Source organism: Drosophila hydei, unplaced genomic scaffold (genome assembly GCF_003285905.1).
Source record: "Drosophila hydei strain 15085-1641.00,03,60 unplaced genomic scaffold, DhydRS2 tig00000283-arrow-arrow-pilon, whole genome shotgun sequence".
NCBI lineage: Eukaryota > Metazoa > Arthropoda > Insecta > Diptera > Drosophilidae > Drosophila > Drosophila hydei.
The window spans coordinates 1,654,569-1,680,165 of NW_022045702.1; the positions used below are offsets into that span (position 1 = coordinate 1,654,569).

The 25,597-nt window shown below is 41.9% G+C and overlaps 2 protein-coding genes across 2 annotated transcripts in view; one reads left to right on the plus strand and one right to left on the minus strand.

The window, feature by feature from the left end:
* Positions 1 to 25,597, plus strand: part of LOC111604682 (elongation factor-like GTPase 1) — an 89,177-nt gene that overhangs the window by 55,757 nt on the left and 7,823 nt on the right. The window contains exon 5 of the mRNA XM_023322847.2: positions 20,573 to 20,757. Coding sequence (XP_023178615.2) covers positions 20,573 to 20,757 — 185 coding nt within the window. The remainder of the gene's footprint in view (positions 1 to 20,572; positions 20,758 to 25,597) is intronic.
* Positions 4,913 to 18,113, minus strand: LOC111604686 (protein giant-lens). The gene is made up of 4 exons (XM_023322854.2): positions 17,652 to 18,113; positions 5,802 to 6,382; positions 5,570 to 5,741; positions 4,913 to 5,499 (listed from the first exon to the last, which is right to left on the minus strand). Exons 1-4 carry the CDS (start codon positions 18,111 to 18,113, stop codon positions 5,287 to 5,289), a joined length of 1,428 nt encoding a protein of 475 aa, XP_023178622.2. The 3' UTR covers positions 4,913 to 5,286.

Genomic DNA, 25,597 nt, shown 5'->3' on the forward strand with positions numbered 1-25,597 from the left:
AAAAAAGAGTTGGCAGGTGAAATCTTTCTCCCAGCTTCCTGTGTCAGCGCCGCTGAGGAAGAGGCGCAGCCAGAAGAAAAAACATCTTGAAGAAGAAGAAATGTATTAAGAATAATTATGCCAGGGAAAATTGATAAGGCCTCGACGTAATGTTGTGCAATTAAATTCATAAGCGCCTCAACCTGTGGGGCACCCTAATTTTTTTTTTTTTTTGGATGTAGCTTGCATGTCAGCGCTCCAAAACGTGGCTAATTAGTGGAGTAAAAGCTGGCCAACCAGAAGAAATGAAGAAATTTACGTAGAACATAACGAAAAATGCAAGATAGGCGACTGCATGATGCTCGCTCGAATTGGAGATGATGGGAGAGTAGAGAGTAGAGAGTAGAGAGTAGAGAGTAGAGAGTAGAGAGTAGAGTAGAGAGTAGAGAGTAGAGAGTAGAGAGTAGAGAGTAGAGAGTAGAGTAGAGAGTAGAGAGTAGAGTAGAGAGTAGAGAGTAGAGAGTAGAGAGTAGAGAGTAGAGAGTAGAGAGTAGAGAGTAGAGAGTAGAGAGTAGAGAGTAGAGAGTAGAGAGTAGAGAGTAGAGAGTAGAGTAGAGAGTAGAGAGTAGAGAGTAGAGAGTAGAGAGTAGAGAGTAGAGAGTAGAGAGTAGAGAGTAGAGAGTAGAGAGTAGAGAGTAGAGAGTAGAGAGTAGAGAGTAGAGAGTAGAGAGTAGAGAGTAGAGAGTAGAGAGAGCATAGTTGAGAACCAATATACTTCCTTTTAACCATCATAAAACGGGCCTTAAAAAGCAGACATGCAATGCTTTCTGGTTTGGCGCTCATCAGTCGATTCTATAAAGCGGATACTATTAGTTGGACTTTTGTCATGTTGTTGTCTAATTTGTTTTTGTTGGACTTTTGGTCATTTTTAATGATGTGAAAGAAAGTTATGCGCTGTATTCTCTAATGACAGCCCTCGCACCACCCAACTCATTCGAAGATCTATTGTCAGCGCTCTATCAAATTCTGTTGAATTCAAATTAGAAATTCGAAACTCTCACTGCGTCCCATTCTCCCACTCTCCCGCTCGCTCCGGCCAATGCAAATCTCTGCCAGAGGCCATCGAGTAAGCTAATCAATCAATATGCTGGCCAGGCACAGTAGCTAATACCCAGACACATTGGGTTGGGGGAGAGTCAGAGAGTCAACTAGAGTTGCTGCAGTCATAAATAAACATATATTTACATGTGAACGTAGACACCTCAACATGCCATAAAACATGCGATAAATAATTAGCCAACAAAATTCGTAGTTGTTGCTGTTGTTGTTAACAAAATGTGCAACAGAAGCTGCTAAGACAAGGCATGAATTTGCGAAAAATGAAAAACTTTCGCCACAACAAATAAATAATGAATGGAGTGTATTGACAGCGCAGCAGCGGGTGGGAAATTGAACCCGCCGAAGTCAAAGGGAGTTTGATCAAAATCGAAAACTGTGGTAAATAAATGCCGTTGCCGCTGCCTGATCTGAAACTAATCAATTGTCAGCACATAAATGATGAAAGAGCTGTTGTGGTTAAGTGGAAATTGACGCAGATTAACCAAGATTTAGACTTAGAGTTAGAAAACTATTTTTTGTAGTCGAATTGCAGTCTGTTGACTGTTAAAAAATATGAACAATTACTGAGTTCAGTAGGTGAAAAACTGTGAAATATTTGCGACCAATATCTGATGGTCTCCCAGCTTAACCTTTTATTAAACAGTCAAGCTTGGATTTGGTTGCCAATAAAAATTAATTTATACCTATTCGAAGAGGTTAAAAAGTCAAGATCAGAATCGAAGATCAGATCAGATAAGATCACTCTTCAGTTACAGTTAGATCTATAATTTTCGCTGATAAATTATGATATATAGAAGAACAAGCCTAGATCAACTCGTCAGGCCGTCTCGCGTTACATACATTTTCACACAGCCATTATAGCTAGGTTAACCAATTGCAATGGGTTCAGGCTATGTATACAATAAAATAAAAACAAAAAAGTGCTGCTCGTTGAGGCTTAAACTCTAATTAACGCCTCATCTGCAGTGGCCCCTCAGTTGGCTGGCTTATGGAGGGAGTGGGATTGTGGCTGGTAGCCCAGCGTAATGCCGCGAACTGTCTTAGCGCTGTGCCCATTCTGTCTGCCTGAGAACCTGAGCAGAGGCGCAGTAGGTGGAGTTCGTTTCGGCGCTGGGCCTAGAGTAAAATCTTTTACGGTATTTCTACAGCTCACGTCGCCCAATTAGACGCACTTTAATGGGTCATTAAAAGTGGATATACATGCATATGTATGTGTATGTGTATGGGTAGGTGTGTTTGTGTTTTTATTATTATTAATAATTTGGCGTTTTATGCATTTCTAAGACCATATATGCCCACTGTAATTGCAGCTAAGCCAGGGTTCAAATCTCTCAAATCTTCCAATGTCAGCTAACTGTGCGGCAGGGCGAGTTGTATTGGTATACCCTGGGCGCATCAATATGAGGTAAGAAGAGGCGTATTGCAGAGACAGGGCATAGACAGCAGTGTTTAGTGTTTAGGAAGGAGACAAAGTTAAGAATTTATATGTGCATTATTATATATGATATATAGAGCTCTTGTAATATCTTAAAATAATTCACATCATTTTTAAGCAGATAGACTTGAAATATATATAGTTATATAAAGTTGTAGCTTTTATTATTATGCTCAATGCTTGAACGTCTCAAGACTCTAGTCAAGCCAAAATGTGGTCCTATTGGACCAAAATAAATTGAATATAATTTTTTTTATTTTTAAATATTTTGTAATTTGAAATAAACGAAAATCATTTTCTAAGCCGAATGTATGAGTTCTTGAAGAGGTTACATATCTGTCATATCATATTTAAATCTATTTTCGCAACTGATTTATGGAACATAACTCGAAAACTATAAAAATTAGAAACACTAAATTTGGTATGTGGTTTTCTGTAAAGTTAGTGTAGCTTATAATTACTTCTTTTTATTGATTAGCTTACCAGATACCCTAGTAATTCAAAATAACATTAATAGTTTGCCACAAAATTGCATAAGAGACAAAGAGCATCAACATAAATTACAGAAGGCAACTGCTAGAGTAACTAAAGGTCCATGACGCCCATCGCTACAACTCTTATTTGCTGTTGTTGTTGCTGCTGCTGTTGCCTGTGCTGCAGTTGCTTCGAGTCAAGTTTTTAACGCGCTCAGCTTCCGGTTGGCGTCATAAAAAACCAACCAAAAAAAACTGCTCCTCTTTCTTCTATGGCTATGTTAGCACTTGTTGTTGCTTGGCTTTTACGATTTACTTTTTTTTCTCCTCTTGAATTTTTTTTTTTGTGGGTTTTCGCCACGCTGTTTTTACACCTCGTTTTTTACACTCGAAACTTTTTTATATGCTTGTTTCTTGATAATTTTGCCCTCTCTCCACTCTTTCACTCTCGGTTACTTATTTCTTTTTATGTTTTCATTTCTGGGCATCGTCGCGCGTTAATTGAATTTGCGGCATGGCCAAGCGCCTGCCCAGCTGCCACGCCCCAATCTCCAATCCCGTTGCCAGATCCAGCCTCTCGCGTCCAGTCTATTTGCTGCGCTATTTATTTAATTATATTGCCGCTCACTGACTCGGCCACTCGGTTTATCTGCTTCAGTTGGCTTTCTAGCCAGCTATTTACCTTCTCTTCTTCAGTTGGTTTTACATTAATCATTTGCATTTTTCAGCTTTGTCTTTCTTTTTAGCTTGGTTTCTATTTGCTTTTGACCAGGAAGTCAACTTTTTGCTTGAATAAACATTGCATTGCTTTTGTTTGCTTGATTTATTCTATTTCATTTATGTTCATATTAGCTCAGTTCTCTGTACTTCTTCCTGGTTGCTGCATTCTCTGCTTAGCTAAGTTTCACACCAACACAGTTGCCTCTGGTTTGAGCTTGTAAATTTTGGTTGCCTACTTTGGGGCGGCGCATGAAAAAGGTTTCGCTTGAGTCGCAGTTGACTTAAAAGTTGTTTAATCATTCATTCATTTATTACTTTTCTTAAATAAACTTCATGTTTTAATAGAAAAAACAATTTGTAGACTTTTCTTATGTAAAGAAAGGCTCATGCAAACTTGGCTAAGCTAAACACCCTTAACAAAAATAAATAAAAATGAATGGAAAATTTTTACTCGAATTTAGTACAGATATGTATAAAGATATATATGTTATATATTTTCTTCATATGAATATGTACTCTATATTATTTAATTTATTTATTTATTTATGAAAGCCTCACTTTCAGTTGATTCATATATCGTAGCTGATATCAAATCATCCTCAAATAAATAATACTTAAATCAACCTAGAATTTTTAGTAAGAATATCTTCAACTTCATTCTACTCAAATTTACTATTTGAAATAAAACATTTCAGAAAAGAATAATCTTCTTCCAGTATACATAATTATTTTATTAAATTTAATTTTTTTTTTTTTGTTGCTCGTTTTGGTCTCTATACAAAAGAAATGTTTATGTATTTATTATAAAATAATAATTAGAGAATGCCTAATTCTTAAATAGCCAAAATACTTGAATAGAAACGTATTCAAGGGGAATTAGATTAGAATCTTTTTTATGAAGCAACTTTTACAATTTTACAATTTTTGGAAGAATTTCATTTTTATAGTTAAGTGTTTATATATAGTAAAGTATTTATATAAATATTTTCGTAAAAATATTAAAGCAAACATATTTTTGTTTCTATTTACGTTTTTCTGCAGTTTCAAACTGTTTTTTAATATTTTCAATTTTATTTCTTCTTCTGCTGCTTAATTTGGCACTTAAGGGATTTATACGAAGTTGGAATTGGAGTCTTAAGCGCAATTATTATATTTAAAATAAAATACAAATTTCGTACAAATATATACAGTTAATGTTAGAGATAGAGTTTTGGAAAGTGGGTTGTATAGAGTTAGGATAACGCTCTTTATAAATATTCATTACAAATGATTTGTATAACAAAACTGCGTCTTAGAACTAATTAAATATTCGTATGCATATAGATATTATTATTATATGTTTCACTTCAATATGAACAACAAAAGAACCTTTACACACAACACACTCACACACCCATACACACACACACCCACACACTCTCTCACACATATTAGTTGTAGTTTGTATAGTTTTCTGGTTCAGTTTAATTGTTAACTTGGCGAGACTCAATTGGCTCAGTCGACTTATATGCATAGTGCTAGCTAAACCTATAAACCCACGTATATATCCATAGATAGTATTCAATCGTTGGCCATGCAGTAGCCGGAATAGGTTTCTATATTATCCTCGAGAAAGCTTTCGCCCGCTATGACGCCCGACTGTGTATGATGGCTGGGACAGCGATGACCCTTGGGACATTGGCACAGCGAATTGATATTGACCTCATCCAGAAACTCCTGACGTTTGCGCACCGTGAACAGCTTGCAGGGCTGCTTGCGCTGACAACGCAGACGCTAAAGGAAGACAGAACGAGAGTTAAAGTTAGGCTGGAGAGGATTGGGTTATTCAAGCTGTGCTACTCACTGTCATCGGCGAGCAGGCGAATAGATAGCGATAGGCTGTTGAACTATTGGGTGCCGGCTCTCGTTTGGTTAGGTAGGTCACCGAGTTCTTGGGACAGCGACAATGCACTATTTGCTCAGTCACATTCAGCTCCAAGGCCGTGGTCAGCGTCCAGGTGTAGTCACGGAAGTGTCTGCAAAGCAAAGCAGGATTAGCTAACCTTCATCTACAACTTCATTTACTCTCGACTCACTTGCAAATGGGCAGCTTGTGCACGGGCTGGCATAGCTTGTAGTGCCTGGTCTTGTCCGCTATGGTGTGTCCGTCCTCTACGCCCAGGCTGCTGGGGCAGCCGCCTATGAAGCTGGTCGCCTCCTTTTGGCCGCGATGACCCGAGTGTCGCATATGCGTGCCACCACGCGACGGCACGTGTGGCAGCTCATTATCCGCCACCTGCTCGTAGCTGGGTGGCAGCGCCTCATTATAGTCGGGCGAGCGTTCCACATAGTCGCTCGACTGCAGCTGCAGGTCGTCCTCGTAGACAGCGCCCAGCTTTTGCATCAGCTTCTTCAAATGTAAACTCTCGTAGCGCTTGTCCCGGTAGAGTCCGTCGCCTAGCAGCAAACGCTTGTGTTTCTCCTTTTCGTAGTAGCTGCGATGCTTCTGACCCTCGGGCAGGCCGTGGCCGTGCTCATGATGATGCACGATCACATTGTTGGGCATGCGATTCGATTCGGGACAGCGGCACTGGCGCTCTATCCAAGGTGTCTCGTACAGATCGATTTTGGAGCAAACCGCATTCGGTGCACACACAGGCAAATCGGCCTCTGAGTCCTGCAAAGGAGACGAGAAAACTTAGTTTGTGACCAATTGAGTTCGGTTTTATTGCTGTGCCACATTTGCATAGCCATAGAATCTGAAGGACTCATTCAAATAATTTCATTCATAGAATTGCCAACAACTGTCCCTGCCGTAGTAGGTGAGGTTAAGAGGTGAGCATTGAGTTTGCTTTAAGTTTGAAGAGCCCTTTTATAGGCTATTCAAGGAAACAGCAGCTAGGCAGAAAAGCTAATCGAAGGGTTGAGGGCAGACGCTAACAGGAGTAGAAGTCGAAAGCAGATACTGATTGTGAGTTACACTGTGCTAAGACCGAGTTGATTGAGAGTAGAGAAGAGAGAATGGATAAAGTATATAACCTTGGCGATCTCTCGGAAACCATATCAATCGACTTAGGGATCCCTCGGAAATGACAGCCAAAGTCCTAAGGATTCCTCACAAACATAATTTGAGTTATTTTATACTCAACACTTGTTCTACGCTTGGACCTAGGCCTACATCTAGCAGCTTCAGTCTGATTCAGTCCAAAGCACACGCCTTAACCTTTCGCCCACATATACTCAATTTCCCCTTAAGAGAGCAGTGTGTGTGCCAGACAAGACCCCAAGTTCTGTTGGGTAAACAGCTGCTTGATTAATATATGTGTCTGTCCCAAGTAGAGCATATCTAATGCCCCTTCTCTAACTGTATGTTTGCTTGGGAGTCCATTCTGCAAACATCCTAAGCAGATACTTTTCGTTTAATTGAATTCCTAACGCTTCGCATATTGTTGTCCGTTGTTCTTACACCTTGTTTACTTAATCCTAGCTCATTCCCAGCTCTCCTGGTTCACATAAAAGCTTATGTCGTGCCTGTTCTATTCCTGTATTCCAGTTCTGCGCTATAAACATAAAATCCAACTAGCAACTGCAGATTTTTAGTTCTTGTTTTCGTTTCGCTCGCCCTTTATGAGCTGCTCCGCCTCGACTCCACTGTCATTCGCCCCTCTCATTTGATTTTATTGTATGGCTCTCTGGCGACACACAACAACACGCTCACATGAGCGGCAACAACAACAACACATTTCCAATGAAATTATCGAAAGCAATCAATTTTTTAAGTGGAACTTCTTTCAACTGGTACCTTTTTGACATCTCTCTTGATATTGTTGTTGCTGTTGCTGTTGCTGTTTTGTGTCCTTATGTTTTGGGCTGGGCATTTTCAGATACCCTGTAGATCAATGTATAAGGGAGGCATATGGAAGAGCTGACTGTCTGTCGGTCTGTCAGACTCAAAGTATTTAACTTTCTGCATAAGTCAAGCGATTTACGCAAGTTTGAAGCATTATTTACAGTTATAGTCTTCATTTTTGATATATAGCAACATATGTAACGTCTATCTCTAAGTCCAGATCTCTAAGTCAGATAGCAAAAAAAAACTTTTTTTGACTAAAATCTTAATCAAAGACTGAGTGTGAACTGACTCGCTCTGTCTTGCAATATAGATCTAGTTTCTGTATATAACACCACTGGCTTATAGGGTATTTCGTAGCTCATCACTGCCCGCTAAGCAGCACTTTAATTTGCTTCATTTTGTTGTTTTGATCTTTTGTTTGGTTTCGATTTCAATTTGATTTTCTGTGTGTGTATTTCTTGCCTGGGCTCTTTCTGATTTGTATTCAAATTATTTTTATAATGAAATCAATAGGCTGTCTCCAGGCGTGGTTGAGTGAGTTGCACCTGCCCTGGGGCACAGCTACCTGAGCGTCCTGCTGCCCTGTCTCAATCTCGCTCTCTCCCTGTCTCGCTCTGACTTTGCCTCTACTACTTAGCGCGTCCGTGACGAACCGGAAGTCCGGAAGTGATTTAGTGCAGGCGACCGCCTGGCGGAAGTAAATAAATATGTAAGTGCAGCAAACACACGCACACGCACACACACAGATACACTCGCTCACTAATACAGACGCACGTGTGTGTGTTCTTTAAAAAGGGATTAGCACTGGCACCGGAAGCATAGCAAAGCCAAAGCCAAACAGGTTGCCTATCTGACCTTTTACCTTTAGCTCTGTGGCTCTGACTGTGCCCATCTCTCGCGCTCTCCCTCGCTCTGGCTGCCTCTCTGCTCTCTGTTGCGGAAGTTGTCCTTCTGCCTTGCTTTATTAGTTTTATTTACTTCCGCTCACAATTTACTTCCGCATTTCGAAACCAGCAAATCGCGCGCGTTTCCCACGCGTTTTTGACCTATATTTTCTGTGGCGTGTAGGCGTCACCTGGCCCCGCCTGCCAGCTGCCGCTGCAGCTAGTTCCTGCCTCTGCTGTGCTCTCTGATCCTTAACCCTTTCGCGTTGACAAATTTTTCAAACATTTTCTTCATATGCCCAAAGCTTTGTTTCAGACTTTTGAGCACTTGAGGGAAACCTTTGTCGTGCTATCTGACAGGATATGAATACACACACATATATATATATATAGAAATCTCTATGTATGTATATACATATGCATTATGTGAGGAGCTCTCTGTGTGCTGTAAGCAGCGTGGGAAATTCTTTGAAATTCGAGCGTGTATATCGATTGGCCCCTCTACCCAGCTCCTGCTGGAACTGAGGGTAGTTGGAAGTGGCTCTTCGCAGAAACCGTTAAATATATGTATGTACACTCGAACATATTGGTAAGCAAATAGGCGAGTGTGAGTGTGCGTGTGTGTTTCCTTGAGCATACATGTCTCCCTCACTTCGGCTAACCGAAATCAGGGCCAGAGATAAACAAGCTGCCGACTCGACAAGAAAGTTTACGCAGCTGCGAAAAACATAAGACAAGATAGAAAACAAAACTTCAGGCGGATATCCGGTTTAAGGCGAGCAAAAAAGGGGTGGGGTCAGCACACGTGGGGAAGGTAACGTGCCAAGCCTTGCTCTGCCCTCCGCTGCCTACTCGACGACACTTTTTAATCTGCTCGCAGCAGCACGCGCGCGCGCGCTCCACAAACAATTAGCTTCATGTGTGTCAAAGTGCAAGGGGAGGAGGAGGCAGCAGTAGACGATGGAGCAGCAGCGGCAGCAGCCAAAAGGCAAAAGCCAAAAGCCAAACGGCAAACGGCAAACGCCAAAGGGCGCAGCGGAAGTTGAGAGCGATGACAAATGAAAGGCAACCATGCAACGTGATGCGGCAAGCACTGTGCAACTTTTGAAGCCCCATTGCTGCTGTCCAGCAGCTAAGCTCAGCTTCGACTACTCTTTTTTCGGGCTAGCTGCTTTAAGAGCTGTCAAAGGGTTTTACGCACGCTCGTTTAATTGAATCAAATTAACCCGCACAACCTCAACGAAAAAAGATGTAGCAGCAACAGTAGAATGGGGCAGTGGCAGTGGCAGCGAGACAGCAGCAAACGCTGCTTGTCATGCCTCATGTGGCTGGGGGCATGCTTGGAATTCTGCGCCACAAGAGCTGAGCACCGGAAGCTGCACTGCCACAAAGATGACAATGACTCTTACAATATTTTGTATACCCTGTAAGCATGGGCTGAGTGCCAAGAGGGTGGCATCAGTGGGAGGGCATGCGCCAGAGAGATGTAAGAGGATATTAGCTATATTTTATCTTCTTATATCATGGCATAGCATTGACTTCTTTTACTGTCTAAAGAAACTCAGGAACTGCTGCTGCTAGAGTGTTCACATTTGGTAATTATATTTGAGTTATTAGAGCTTAGTGCTTATCCTTATTAACTCAGCGACTATAGAAGCTAGAGCTATCAAATTTGTCTTATTAGATACTCTATTACTAAACATGAAACAAGATTATTTATTTCTTAAAACTATTTCAATCTGCGGATCCCAAAGGACCAATCTAAATGAACTCAAAGATTAGTAGAGCTCAAATGTTGGGCAAGAATACTTTACGCATCTGAGAACTAGTTACAAAGCTAGAACTAAACTAAATCATCTTCAAATGAAAGCCTTTGCTTACTGAGATATAATCTTGTCAGCAGCATAGGCCAAGGCTTCAGTGGCCAAGCCTTTTACAGGGTATCTGGCAGTGCATCAGCTAAGCCACCTAGCACATTCCAATGGCTGCTGCTGTAAGTGCGGAGTGTGCGGAGCAAACGTAATTTAGTCAGCTGCATAACTGACATGCCAATGCATCGCTTTAGCTTTTGTCTTTAGCTGCCACCAGACGCACAGCCTGCGCCCTACCCCTCCCCCTCCCCTCGCACTGCCACTGCCACTGCGGCACTCACTGCTCACTCATTACTGGGGGGAAGCCTTTGATTGTCGCTTAGCGGCGACAGCGTAATTTGAGCTTGCTGAGCTAACTGCCTGAGCGACTGGCTGACTGGCTGAGTGACTGACTGGCTGACTGCCTGTGGCGCTGTTAGGCAGTGTGCACTGTAGGCAGAGCGCTCTGGCTGCACCTGCTGCTATCAATAACCCAAACGGCTTGACATGACGCGCGCAAAATGCCAACAAAAGGACTTGCCACAAAAGGATCGACCTGCCACATGTGTGTGTGTGTGTGTGTGTGTGTGTGTGCGTGTGTGTATTGCCAATCAGTGACATAAATTTCTCGAATGCCGGAAGAGCTCTGCCCAAAGAAATGCAACGGCTGGGCAGGGATCGGTGTTTGGTTCCCATGAGGGCGTTGACGGCGAGAGCGGATGACGTGGGACGGACGGACGGACGGACGGACAGACGAACGCCGGCTGCTGCACATGCGCCTTGCATAGCCGTTAGACACTTGTGCCAGGCGGCTGCCGCAGTTGCCGTGGCAGGTAGTTTGGCCCATGCAACAGGCGTTCGCTGTTATCTTTTGTCTGAGCGTTAATGATTTTTCTATACATTTCCTTTTGCTCAGACGCTTTGTTGTTGTGTTTCCACATTTTCCCCTTATGCGCAAGAATTATGCAATCTGGCAGCACATGTGGCTGGCTACAGAGAGAGAGAGAGGGAGAGGGAGAGGCAGAAGCGCTACAGAGGAAGTGGTGTTTGGTCAGCTCACGCTGTTTACACGAAAATTCAATTAAAATTGGAAATTGTTTCTTGGGAGCGAGCGGAAGTGACTGAAGAAGCTTCTGCTTCTAACGGAAGTCACACGGAAGTTGTTTGGCCCAGCTTCCCTACACAAGCTTCCACTTAATCTCCAGCTCATCTGCCGCTCGCGACGAAAAATCTTTGTTGTTTCGCCCAGAAATTCCAATGAAAAACACTAAAAAAACTGAGCTGGACAGAGCAGTGGGCAGAGCCGGAAGTAAACTGATTCCCAACTCGGCTTTGGTTCTTAACATATTTTGCATAGCCCAACGACTTGGCCCGCGACTCGAATCTGGTCTGGCTTTGACTGCCAGCTTGAATGTGCTGCGTCGACGGCAGCAGCAGACGAGGAGGTTTGACTTACTGGGAACTGGCCGTGCCACTTTGGCGCGCCTTAACGGAAACATGCCAACCTCAACGGCAAAACAAGTAAGAGTGCTGCCGGCGGCACTGCACGGCTAGCAATTACCCTGTAAAAACCTTGAAAAGGCTTTCGTATTGGCATATAAGACAAAGAGATATATCGATAAATATCGTTTTCTGGTCCATTAACTAAATGAGGCAGAAATTGAAAGCAATTTGAGGTATGTTGTGAGTGAAGTATGAATGCTTAAATATCTAATCCATATACATTCTATGCATCCAATGAGCAATACTCAAATAATCAAATCTGCTTTTCGATATATATCGATTTTGTTTAATTGAATGTAGTTATAAATAAATTTAATGAATGCAGTGCTAATTAGTGAACTAAGAGCAATTGCAACATAGCAGTTCTGACTATCGATATTTATCGATTTATAGCAAACAATTTTTGCTTTACAAATTCTTCAGCGCATCATGTTCTTTGCCCAACAACTGCCATAGGGTATGGGCTAAAAAATTTCATTCATAAAAGCGCAAAAATGCCAAAAGGAAGCAACCGCAACAACAACAACAACAATAACAACAACAGCAGCAGCAAGAAAACGGTTACTGGACTTTGCTGTCTTTCGGCGCGAAGGGGGCATGAGGGGGGCTTTCGGCTTATGGATTGGTTAGGAACGCTAAGGAACTGGTTTGCCAGTTTTGCCAGGCCAATTGCAGCTGAAGTGGGCCTGGGACATGTTGCTGCTGTCCATTGTTATTGCTGGCTGTTTGCGTGGATTTTGCGTAGCTTGTTGATCGTCACAATTAATGAACGTCTACGCACACGGACATCCACAGCAAACCACATCCACATCCACATCCACATTCACATTCAGTTGCACATCCTCAGCTGCAGCAACGGAAAAAAGCAATTCACTCATTCATTCAAAAAATGGGGAGACAACAACAACAGCAGCAGCAGCAGCAGCAGCAACGTGGCATAGTTGTTGCCTTTGTAATTGTTGCTTTGGCCAAACCGCAAAATGTTGCTGCTGTTGGTCTGTAAACATGTTGCTGACGGTAGCTGTTGCTGCTGTTGCCTGTTGTCTCCTTTTACGCTTAGCTAAATAAATCAATCTTGGCAGCATTGTTGTTGCTGCTGTTTGCAGCAGTTTTATGAATGAAAAGTTGCTGCTGCTAGTTGCTGTGGCTACGTATTGCTGCTGAATGTTGCTGCTGCTACTGCTTATTGTTGCTGTGTGTGCGTATTGCTGCCGCCTGTTGTTGCTGTTGCTGTTTTGCACAATTTTTAATGAATGACAGCTAGCAAGCAAGCAACAGCAACAGCTACAGCAGCAACAATTGCTCGTAGCTTGTTGTTGTCTGTTAATTACGATCCAGTTGCAGTTGCTGCTGCTGCCCCAAACACGACAATTGTTTTGTTTAATGAACACATGCCCAGTTGCTGCCGTTGTTGATGTTGTTGTTGCTGCGCGCACGCGGTTTTTATGAATGAATGAATCAACAACAACAACAACAGCAGCAGCAGCAGCAGCAATACGCGCCCTGTTTGCGTATTTATAGTTATTTATTTTTGCTGCCGTCGCCAGACGTTGTAAACAATGCGCCTTTGGCACGTAATTAGCACACTTACAGCGAGCAGCACCAGCAACCGAATTGGAACGTGTCCGTCAATAACTGTAACAAGATCTTGACTGAAACGGAAACTGTGCTACTGCAGCCACATTTCCGCTAGCTGTTGCTGCTGCTGCTCCCAGCAACATGTCCCAATAGCAATCGCATACGCATATGTATTTACGTTTTTCTTCTTTTGCTTTATCAAAAATTGTTACAAGTATGAAAAAAAAGTTGACTTGGCGCGCGCGCCAGTTCCAAAACTTGAGCTGATTGCCTCGAGAAACACGACAGCAACAACAGCAGCAATAGGTGCAACAACAACAATAACAGCAATATATATATATATATATATATATATATATATATATATATATATATATAAATATATATATAAAAGTGGGCAAACTAGTTTTATGGCATCCAAGCATCCGTTGGCTCAGGTTGTAGCAGCTCTGGCTTTAAAGCATTTTTTTTCTGAATGGAGCTCCACTGTAAAAATTGTGAACTGGAATTTTTTGTAAGTTATTATTATTGTTGTTGTTGTTTTACGTGAATAATTGTGCTATGTCGTAGCTGCTGCTGTTGTTGTTGTTGTCATTGATGTTGCTGTTGTGCGTTTTATGCTAATGCTTTGGACATTATTAAAAATATGTTTGCTCATAAGTACACTGCAAGAAAACTGCTCATTTGCTGTCAAATATATAATTTCTTTATTTTTTAAATAATTATTAGGCATTTTCGCTCAGTGTAGGACATGGAATACAACTTTGCTTAGGCTGCTTTAGCTCTCGCGTGTTTTAAGTTTTTTGTATTATTTTTTTGTGCATTTTAAATATTTTTTCGTGCAGTGCGTGATGTACTTTATGAAAGCTAATACGCCTTTGCTTTCAAATCAAAAATCTGAAAATTAGTTTTAAATTTTATTTTATTTATTTTTTATTTATTTTAGTTTTTACATATACTTTAGGGTATTTTCTCGCAGTGTATGTGTTAACTAAATTTCAAAAATGTTTTTAGTTTACTTAAAATTTTGTTGCTATAAAATCTTTTTTCCTATGTTAATTTTCGCTCAGTGTATGATATATGCCAACCACAATCGCTGCTGCTGATGTTGTTGTTATTGTTATTGTTGTTGTCTACTCTCTTCATTCATTCATTCATTTTTTTCTGTTTATTATTTTCTTGTTTTCGCTTTGAATCGCATTGAATAATTTCTAAATTTAGCATAAAAAACATTCCCCGGCGTGAAAGGCAAAGAGAGAGAAAAAACTAATAAGAAAAATTATGAAAGAATGCAAAAAAAAACAAGAGTCGTAATACGAGAGCCAACGCTTGGAGCTGGCATAAAAAGCTAGACGTGCGCTGTAAGTCGTGATCAAAATCGTGATCAAGTCGTGATCGTATCGTGATTATGGCTTAACGTGACTTCCACATCGAAGATGATTTAGCTACAAATCAAATAGCACACGACGACCTTCAAGCTAGCCTAAACAGAAACAAAAACAAAAACAAAACACACCCATAAACTGAGGTACAGTGTGACCTGGCTGTGGCTGTCATAAATTCAGCTTTATTGTGAATGAGATTAGCATAAAATATGTTGAATGTAAAGAAGATGGCGAAAAAAATCATAGTTGTAGCTATTGTTGTTCCCAACTAGATAAGAAAAAGTAGGGCGTGGCGCGCTGTCGATAAACAACTGTAGATCACGCATTGCGCATACGCACAGTCGGCCGGCGCGCTGTGTATAAAAAACGACATAAAAATGCCGTTTTCACACCTGGCTGGCATTGACAGCCAACAGTAACAATAAAAGCACCCACGTGGCCGTCTAGCTGTCGCTCTGGCTGTCCCTCCGTCTGTCTCTCTGTCTGTCCCTCCGTCTGTCTGTTAGTTGAGCCATGTTTATGCCTGATTTGTTTATGCATTTCTCAGTCAATTGAAATTCTTTGAAGACTTTTGCTATCTCTTGGCCAAGAATTTAACAGCATGTCATTCATGTTGGCAGTAGCCGGCAGCCAGCAGCAGCATCTCGACTTTTCGACGCTTTTTTAGACATGCCACGCGCACTGCGACGAAACTCTGTCGGTTGTTTAAGCCAAATATGCGTAGCTGATCTGCTTGTATATGGCTAACAAATCAGTTTTGTTGTTGCTGTTGTTGTTGCTGTTGTCCATTCAAACATTTGGACGCTCTGTCGCTTTGCCATTCATTCATAGATTGACTTGCTCAGCGAAGCGAAACGCAGTCACTGTCAGCGTCGGCGTCGCAGTCAGCTTTGGCGTCACCGTTGCCGTTGCCGCTGCCGTCATTTTACGTTTTCATTCATACGTCTCCACCCCGTCGTTTGTTCACCGGCTCGCTCGCTCCTTCTCACTCCTATTGCTGAAGCGTCACAGTTCTCGCTCATTCCATTTGCCCGCTTCGTCGTATTTCATTCATGAATTTTCTTTCATTCAGCTTTGGTCGTCGCCCCTCTCTACACCACCACAACCTCTCTCCACTACTCTACACGTCTCTCGCTTGCACACACGCACATATACAAGCATCTCCCTGTTGCTTGCTGCGCTTCTCATTCCTGTCTGTTCTTCTGGCTCTTGATGTTGTTGTTGTTATTGTTGAAATCATTTTTAAATACCGGAACTGAATGTTTAGCGCTTTTAAGCATGGGAACTTTTTGTTTTCTTCTGCATGAAGAAAAAACAACTTTAGATTGCTCTCTCTTTCTCACTCGCGCTCACGTACTCTTCTCTTACTATTTCCAGCGCTTGTTTTTGTTCTTCGAACAGGAATTTTTTGGCTTTTTTCTATTTTAGGTGTTGTTCTTATGCCTTTGCTTTGGGTTATTTTGTTTTTTATGCCCGTTCAAAATTTATTGCAGACATACGGATTTTGAAATTTATGGGACAGCCATAGCGGGAGCTATGCGTGTTGCGCCTGCTTTTGCCGTTGTTCTTGTTGTTGCTGCTTTTTTAGGTGTTGCGGTCTAGCTGAAACTCTGAGATGTGTGTCAGGGCAACGAGAGTTATGATCGATTCTATTGGGTGTACGGCCAAGTCTAAGCGCATTTAATTAAGGATTTTATATTCGCTTGATAAGCTTGATACAAATAAGTGAGATCTACGCATATTTAGATCATTTAGATCATTAACATTTCTTATATGAACTAAATATGAAGAGACTCTAGATACATTTATAGCAAATATTGTGAAATATCTTTAATGTTAATTTTAGTTATGCTTATTTTTTAAATTTTTGTAATACTAGAAAACCCAAAATTATATAGAAATCTTTTTTATTTTAATTTTTTTATAAGTTATATAATATTTGCTTTACTTAAGGATATACACAGTTTTTCGCTCAGTGCACACATGGAGAAATATTGTTTAAAAACTAGATTCATTGCATTTGTATAGTTTTTGTATTAAATTCGTTTACAAAGTCATATGAAGGGCTTTATTATGATCTTCGTGCCTGTCTTTTCTCGCAGTGTATTGCAAGTCTCTCTCTGTACTCTTTGGCTTGTTTATAGTGTCAATATTATCGTGCGGATTGCTGTTGATATTTCACGCCTCATGACAACTAGGGAGTGTTTTTCAATATTTTTCAATGGATTGGCCATATGATCTAAGTTCCGAGTGTACAGTGAAACAATTGTAGCTGCGACAGCGCATGTTTCGCTGGAAAGATTCGTATCTGAGCCGAACTTGGGGCGCAACTTGGCTTAGTCATTGTTCGTGCCTCATATTGAACTGCTGACCCGCAGCGCTAATTGGTTCATAAGGTATCGCAATTGCTCAACTGAGCTGAGCTTAATTGATCAAATGCGACGACAGCAACAGCAGCAATAGGCGAAGCAACAAACAACTTTCATTTTTCATATAAAGCAAGCGATGTTGCTGCTGTTGCTGCTGCGGTGGCTGCTGCAGCTGCAATTAAGTGTGTGCCCCGTTTTGGTGGGTGTCAAGTGTAATGGCTTTTAAAGAACGTCAATCTCTATAGGGCGGCAGCTAAATATAGACAAAAGCCCAAAGCCAGTTATAGCCGCAGCCTCCAAACCTGCTGCTGGCGGCTTTTCTTTGCTTCTTCTTACAGCTGCTCGCGTGGGCTTAGCGCAGTCAGTTACAAATGGCAATAACAACAGAGACAAGTAGCTGGCTAAAGCAGGTGTTGCTGCTGCTGCATTATGCAATCGCTATGCAAAAGGCGCAGCAGCAACTGTTGCTGTTGCTCAATTAGCTCGCTCTGCCTACCTCCCTCCCGCTCCCTCTTGCTACTTACCCCAACTTGATAGAGTATGCGCAGATCCTTGCCGCTGCGCGCATGCTTAGTGCTGCTGCTGGTGGCTCTATGTTGCTGCTGCAGCATTTGGCGCGCGCGTCTGCCCATAGCAGGCTGCGGCGCTGGCTGCTGCTGTTCCGCTGAGACGCTGACCACATCTACAGTTAGCGGCTTCTCGCTGCTTGGTCGCGCTGTGCTGCTGGTGGTAGTTGTTGCTGCTGCTGCTGCTGTCTTGGCACCTGTTGTTGTTGTGGCTGTTGCTGTGTCTTTGGCATCGTAGATCGCATACTCCAGGCTCTTGAGCTTGGCCTCACTCTCGGCGCTGCTGGCCGTTGGCGTCAGCTCGTAAACCTCGAGCGGCAGTCGCGTGCCCTGTGCGCCGCCTGTCAACAGCAGCAACAGCAACGGCAGCAACATAAGCCGCAGCAGCAACAGCAGCGACTGCGCACGTATGCTGGCCATGGGTGTGTGTGTGTGTGTGTGTGTTTGGGTGTGTTGCTGCGGTTGTTGTAATTGACACTTTTTTTTGTGGGCAACAGCAAAGGTTGTTGTTGTTGTAGGCAAATCGAAACGTTGATTGTTTATGTATATTATTTATATATATATATATATAGTTATGTATTGGCTGTATCTGTTTGTGCTTTGGCTATGGTTGCAATTGGCTTTGCTAGTTTCGAATTAGCCTTGGTCAGCAGCAACAGCAGCAGCAGCAGCAGTGGCAGCAGCGACTGCCTGGCTCACTAGCTGGCAACATGACAACACGCAACACAATCAATTTACAGGGTATTAAATAGGTTTGCTATAGTAAACTATTGTTGCTGCACTCGCTGTATGGGCATATATTATTTGTTATATATTTGCGTTCACAACACGCGCTTCGAACTCTCGGAATTTTGAACGTGTTGTTGCTGTGGCACGCGGTCGCGTCTGCTCGTCGCAAACTCACAATTCGAACTGATCAAACAGCAAAACGAGCGACAACAACTTCAACTGCTGCTGAGCGTATGGCGCGCCAGTGAGCGAACGAGCGAGTGTGTGTGTGTGCGTGTGTGTGTGTGTGTGTGTGTGTATCTGTGTGGCCAAGACTTGAATGAACGCACACACACTCTGCCAGCAGCAGCAGCAGCAGCAGCGACTGCGACGCAATGAATGAATGAATGCGGCAAGCAGCGCAGCATCCCTTGCCTCTGTGTGAGTGTATTAGTGTGCCTGCGTGTGTGTGTGTGTGTATCTATGTGCCTGCAGCCGGCTCGCGTGCTGAGCGCTTGCCGTTCTGCTGGACGTTTGGGTTGGGTTGCATCCTTTAGCCCGTTTTTGCTGCTGTTGATTTTATTTATTTTTATTTTTATTTTCTTGTTGTTGTTTTTCTGTTTGTGTTTTTTTTTGTCATTTTTACTACGACCGGAAACTAATTCCTGCCCAGCGACATTGTCGGGCTGCGTGTTGTTGCTGCTGTGGGTTTTTTGCTGGCCTCAAGCGCTGCTGTTGCTGCTTGTTTCATTTCGCGCGCATGCCAAAAAATAAGCCAGCAACGACAACAACAGCAGCAACAACATCTCCAACTCGTCTTCAGCTTAAGTGGCCAACACACACAGTTCAAGCGAAAAGCGAAAAGCGCGCGCTTCCACAGAAAGCCCGCCAATTTTTTATGGCTCCAGCGATAAGATTTCGTTTCAGTTGCCATTTCCACTTGGCCAAGCTCCAGCTGGGAGCAAGGCTATGTCGCAGCCTCTATAACTTTACTTTTGCTTCAATTTAAATACTTAGCTTAAGCCAAAGGAAAGCCCAATTTGGCCAATATCTTTTAGTCAAAAGTTGTTGTCTTTCAACTAACTTCTAGTTATCTCTTAGTAGTTATGAGTCTTATCATTAGATTTGCTGTCTATATATGTGCCATGGAAAGGGCATTTCAGCAGGCAGGCAGCTGTAGGCGTGGCAGACAGTTTGTAGCTGTAGATCTTAGATCATTGAAGAGTTTAAGAGAAGTTATTAAAGTCTAGCATTAAGTAGTCCAGCGTGGACTGCAAAGGAGTCTATATAGTTGCTTTGCCCGCTAAAGAATTGAGCAGAGTATATTGGTTGTATGTAAGGCTTGTGCTTGTTAGTGGACCGATCTACAGATCTTTCTGGTGAAGCTATTAACTTGATACTTGATATAGTCTACGATATACTCTGCCACAACTATAGAGAGTTAGGATCAGCGAAATGATCAAGCTCCTCTATAGATCATTCATGTGATCTCTGCCTCAACTATAGAGAGTTAGGATCAGCTAAGTTGTCAAGCTTCTTTACAGATCTCTTGATCTATGATCTCTAATATGATCTTTAACATGATCTCTTATATGAAAATATCAAATGTGTCATAGATTTAGCTCTTTGCCATGATCATAGACCTATATATATGATCATCTATAGATCACTTATATGATCTCTGCCACAATTATAGAGAGTTAGAATCAGCGAAGTGATCAAGCTGCTCTATAGATCACTCATATGATCTCTGCCACAACTAGAGAGAGTTAGGATCAGTTCAGTTGTCAAGCTGCTCTGTAGATCTCTTGATCTATGATCTCCAATATGATATTTAACATGATCTCTTATATGAAAATATCAAATTTGTCATAGATTTAGCTCTTTGCCAGGATCATAAACAAGCATCATGCAGTCGACTACGCCCGACTGCAATGTTTGTGCTACTTCTTCATTAGTTCCGTCATGCTCAACACCCAAAGGTTTAGCTTAGTTCAGCGTAAAGCCAATTTCCGGCAGTCCCAGTTTTAATTACTCGAAGCATTCCAAATGTAATTCAGATGCAGACTTGTCTAGGCAAAAGGGTATATTAGTTCGTGTGCATTTGCTGACTTTAATATAGGCATATATGCTCTATAGTTATACGATTTCTGTGCTTTGCTTCTTTGCAGGTAAAATGTACGCTGTGATTGGTAGACGTCATGGCAAAATCCTATCGGGCGACTTGACCCAGGGCAGCGGCAACTTCTCGGTGACCTGCCTGCTGCCGGTGATCGAATCGTTCAACTTTGCGCAGGAGATGCGCAAACAGACATCTGGCTTGGCCTGTCCACAGCTAATGTTTAGCCACTGGGAGGTAAGTGTGCAATCAGAGCAGCTGTTGCTGCTGCTGCTGCTGCAGTTGCTTGATATTTTTTGGGCGCAAGTCACAAAGTTGCCCCTCTTGCAACATATGGCATATGTGCGTGCTTTTTGCTCTTGCGGTCTGTCTTTGGTCAGCTAAAATCTCAGCTTACCTGCGCTGCTGCTGCTGCTGCTGCTGCTGCTGCTGCTGCTGCTGCTGCCTTCTGCTGAAGTCTTATAAGCTAAACCACAGCAGCAGCAGCAGCAGCAACAGTTGCTCTGAGAGTTATATGGTCCATTTGAGCTGCTGCAGCTGTGTGCAATATTTTATTGCTGCCACAACTCGGCCTTTCCCCTGACCTTGTGCAGTGCCCAAAGTTGAACTCAATGCCCACTTGGCCAGCGGATGGCGGATGGCGGATGGCGGATGGGCCCAAACAGCGGATGGGCTCGCTCAAAAAATGATTAATATATACAGAGGCGCAACACGCGTGCACCACACAAAGGCGTCAATTACGCTTTGGCAGGTGTCTCTGTGTGTGTGTGTGCTAGGCCTCGTAGATACCCTGTACTACTCTTAGTTCTTGGTCTTCAGAGAGTTTCAGTTGTCGGCTGTGCAGCAAGCTCCAAGTACACACGCTTAGGTATTAGCTATATGTATTTAGATGTATATAGGTGCCTGATAGTGTGCGTGTGTGTGTGTGTGTGTGTGTGTGTTGTATATCGCCCAACCAATCGATAACAACAAGTTTTTGTATAATGACTTCCGGTGATTTTCTATTTCTCAGCTGAAGTTTTGCCGGCAACGTTGTCTACGTTGCCTCTGTTGTTGTTGTTGTTGTTGCTGCTGCTGTTGTTGTTGTCTTTTTGCTGCTTTCGTATAATTTCATACGCATTTCCAGCGTCCGTCCGCAAAGGGAGGGACGCAGCACATTTGTAACTTTCCGTGGCGTCTCGTCGTGTAGAAATCTAAACGGAAACTAGTTTGGCCAGCAGCACAAATAAGTGCATTATTATTAAGACAATGGGAAAGCTAAAAAACAACGATATGTGGCTGTTGTTGTTGTTGTTGCTGTTGTTGTTTGCTGCCATCAATTAGAATGCGACAACAACAACGGCAACAGTCGTCGTCGTGATGTGTGTCACCTGGCGATTGAGTTTGTTCATTTCAAATCGAAGAGAAAAAAGTTTGCTGACATTTTAACACAATTAAAAGCAGTTACGCCCACGCACACGCCCACCTCCACACACACACACACACTCTGGTATGTCCAAGACTGACCGCGTGGGCGTGGGCGTGGGCGTGCTTTGTGGGCGCAGTTGTCACGTGCCCATAATGACAAGCAGCTGGCCAGAGGTGGGAGCAGCTGGGGGACTATTTGAATGTTGTTGCCACAATGATGCAGCCTACAAAGAATTTGTTAACAACGTCAACAGCAACAACAACAACAACAACAACAGCAGCAACAACAACAGCAGCAGCAACAACAACAGCAGCAACAACAACAGCAACATGAGCTGTTGCACTAAAAGCTAAGCAGCTTCATCTCTCTCTCTCTCTCTCTTTCTAATTCTCTTGTCCCTTTCTCTATCTGCCTGTATATCTCTTTATCTGACAATCTATCTATCTCTCTCTCTTTCTCTTTCTCTATCTGTATGCATATCTTTCTTTCTCTTACAATCTATCGCTCGCTCGCTATCTCTCTCTCTTTGACTTTCTCCCTCGCTTATTCCCTCGCTCTTCGTCTTTATCTCGCTCTATTTCTTTCTCCCTTTCTCTCTGTGTCTCTCTCTCTCATTCCTTCTGTATCTCTCGCTCTCTCTCTTTGCCTCTCTCTCTCTCTCTCTGTCTATCTTTCTGTCTCCCCATCCTTCCAGTAGAGTCCACTCCAGCTCTAAGCTTGATCCCTTTATGACAGTTCGATAAGTCAAAAACTACAGTTCGTAAAGTCCGTCAAGTTGTCTGCTCTATTGAAGTACAGCAGCATTAGGGCATATGTTTTATAATTAATTTACGCTTGGTATACTCTTTAAGGGTATTAAAACACACTCAGCACTGCTGAGAGCCCACCAGATATTCTCTTATCTCTATTCTCTACGTAGCTCTAGCTGACATCTGACAAGTTCTTAACGTTGGCTAAGAGTAGCCCTAATATTCACTATATTATATAAACCGCTAACTAGTTTAGTATTTTATATTATAATATATAATATATATATATTATTATATATATTTTGTATTTTATATTACATAAAACAACTTAAACAGTTCTTAGTAACTTTGTCTTCAATGAAGTCTACTTTTCTCACTTCTATCTCATTCTATATATTCCACATACGAGCCCCAACCACTATTAATTCGAACAGCATGTTTTTTTTGCAGTGCGCAATGTTTAACACACTATATTATCAATACTACTAAAGATAACACATACCAATGCATTTCGTCTCAAAGAGAATTTTATTCTCTTCACGACGAAAAAAAAAGTTTTGCTCTATTTCCAACAACAACAAAAATATGAGTAATTTATTCAAACGGTTTGCTTAAGAGATAAGAAAAAAGTGACCACTATTAATTCGAACGCGGCGTAAGCTTACCTTAATCTCAAGAAGAGCAAAACAAAAGCAACTAATGTAACGGAATCATTATCTAGTTATGATCTGCAAATAATGTCACAATACAGCATGCAAAAAAATTTTAGAATTGCTGCAGATCAGTAGAAGTTTAGCAACGATGGTTCGTGGTAAACCTATTTCTAAAGAAATCAGAGTATTGATTAGGGATTATTTTAAATCTGGAAAGACACTTACGGAGATAAGCAAGCAATTAAATTTGCCTAAGTCGTCTGTGCATGGGGTGATACAAATTTTCAAAAAAAATGGGAATATTGAAAATAACATTGCGAATAGAGGCCGAACATCAGCAATAACACCCCGCGACAAAAGACAACTGGCCAAAATTGTTAAGGCTGATCGTCGCCAATCTTTGAGAAATTTGGCTTCTAAGTGGTCGCAGACAATTGGCAAAACTGTCAAGCGAGAGTGGACGCGACAGCAATTAAAAAGTATTGGATATGGTTTTTATAAAGTATGTTTTGTTATTACCTGTGCATCGTACCCAATAACTTACTCGTAATCTTACTCGTAGGCCAAGGAAAAACCCTTGCTTACGCTTCGTCAAAAAAAGAAGCGTTTGCAATGGGCTCGGGAAAGGATGTCTTGGACTCAAAGGCAATGGGATACCATCATATTCAGCGATGAAGCTAAATTTGATGTTAGTGTCGGCGATACGAGAAAACGCGTCATCCGTAAGAGGTCAGAAACATACCATAAAGACTGCCTTAAAAGAACAACAAAGTTTCCTGCGAGCACTATGGTATGGGGATGTATGTCTGCCAAAGGATTAGGAAAACTTCATTTCATTGAAGGGACAGTTAATGCTGAAAAATATATTAATATTTTACAAGATAGTTTGTTGCCATCAATACCAAAACTATCAGATTGCGGTGAATTCACTTTTCAGCAGGACGGAGCATCATCGCACACAGCCAAGCGAACCAAAAATTGGCTGCAATATAATCAAATGGAGGTTTTAGATTGGCCATCAAATAGTCCAGATCTAAGCCCAATTGAAAATATTTGGTGGCTAATGAAAAACCAGCTTCGAAATGAGCCACAAAGGAATATTTCTGACTTGAAAATCAAGTTGCAAGAGATGTGGGACTCAATTTCTCAAGAGCATTGCAAAAATTTGTTAAGCTCAATGCCAAAACGAGTTAAATGCGTAATGCAGGCCAAGGGCGACGTTACACAATTCTAATATTAATTAAATTATTGTTTTAAGTATGATAGTAAATCACATTACGCCGCGTTCGAATTAATAGTGGTCACTTTTTTCTTATCTCTTAAGCAAACCGTTTGAATAAATTACTCATATTTTTGTTGTTGTTGGAAATAGAGCAAAACTTTTTTTTTCGTCGTGAAGAGAATAAAATTCTCTTTGAGACGAAATGCATTGGTATGTGTTATCTTTAGTAGTATTGATAATATAGTGTGTTAAACATTGCGCACTGCAAAAAAAACATGCTGTTCGAATTAATAGTGGTTGGGGCTCGTATCATATAAAAAATATATTTCGAAAATATTCCTTCCTTAAATTCCACCTTTATTATGCAATCAGTACACGATTTTCTTTACTCCACTCAAGGCCACATTTGGCCTATTCCAAAGTATGTAAAAAAGTAAATAAATAAAATCCCCTTCAAAAATTCCCTTTCAGCTCGGCTTTGGCTACTGGTCTTACTTGGATTCTTATTGGAGTTTCAAATGAGCAGTGGGAGGGGGCGAGTGGCTGGGCCCAGCTCGTTTGTGCCTTTCATTTGTTCAGCTCGTTGTTATTCTTGCTGTTGTTGTTCCTGTTTGGAGTGTTTATCATTAACGCGTCGCATATGATTGTTATTATTATTATTGTTGTTGTTGTTGTTGTTGTTGCTGTTGTTGTTGTGCTTTGCATAACTCGAAAACTACTTGAAGTGAAAAATAAAACAGAGCAGAGCAGAGCAGTGCAGAGAGCCCAAAAGAACTGAACAGCGCAGAGTTTTGAGGCCCAGACAAATAACAAATAATCTGATAACTCGTTTTGTACCTGCAAGAGGCAGCAGCGACGCCCAGCTTCCAGCTACAGACCCTCTAGCCCCAGCTCCAAAGGGAAAGTCTCTTCAATGAAGCGCAGAGCAGGCGAGGAATATGGAATATGTTGCCCAGCGTTAAGACTGCGACTTCAGCTTGAGGTTGAGGCCATGGCAGTGCCCTAAAGTCTGCGCTGCATGTGCCACATGCATACAGACACAGCT

Coding starts and splice junctions, on each gene's coding strand:
- LOC111604686 (XM_023322854.2), bottom strand. CDS start 18,113: ATGGCCAGCATACGTGCGCAGTCGCTGCTGTTGCTGCTGCGGCTTATG. Junction 5,742..5,801: donor CACAAGCTGCCCATTTGCAA/GTGAGTCGAGAG, acceptor TTTGCTTTGCAG/ACACTTCCGTGACTACACCT. Junction 5,500..5,569: donor TCGCCTGCTCGCCGATGACA/GTGAGTAGCACA, acceptor GTCTTCCTTTAG/CGTCTGCGTTGTCAGCGCAA.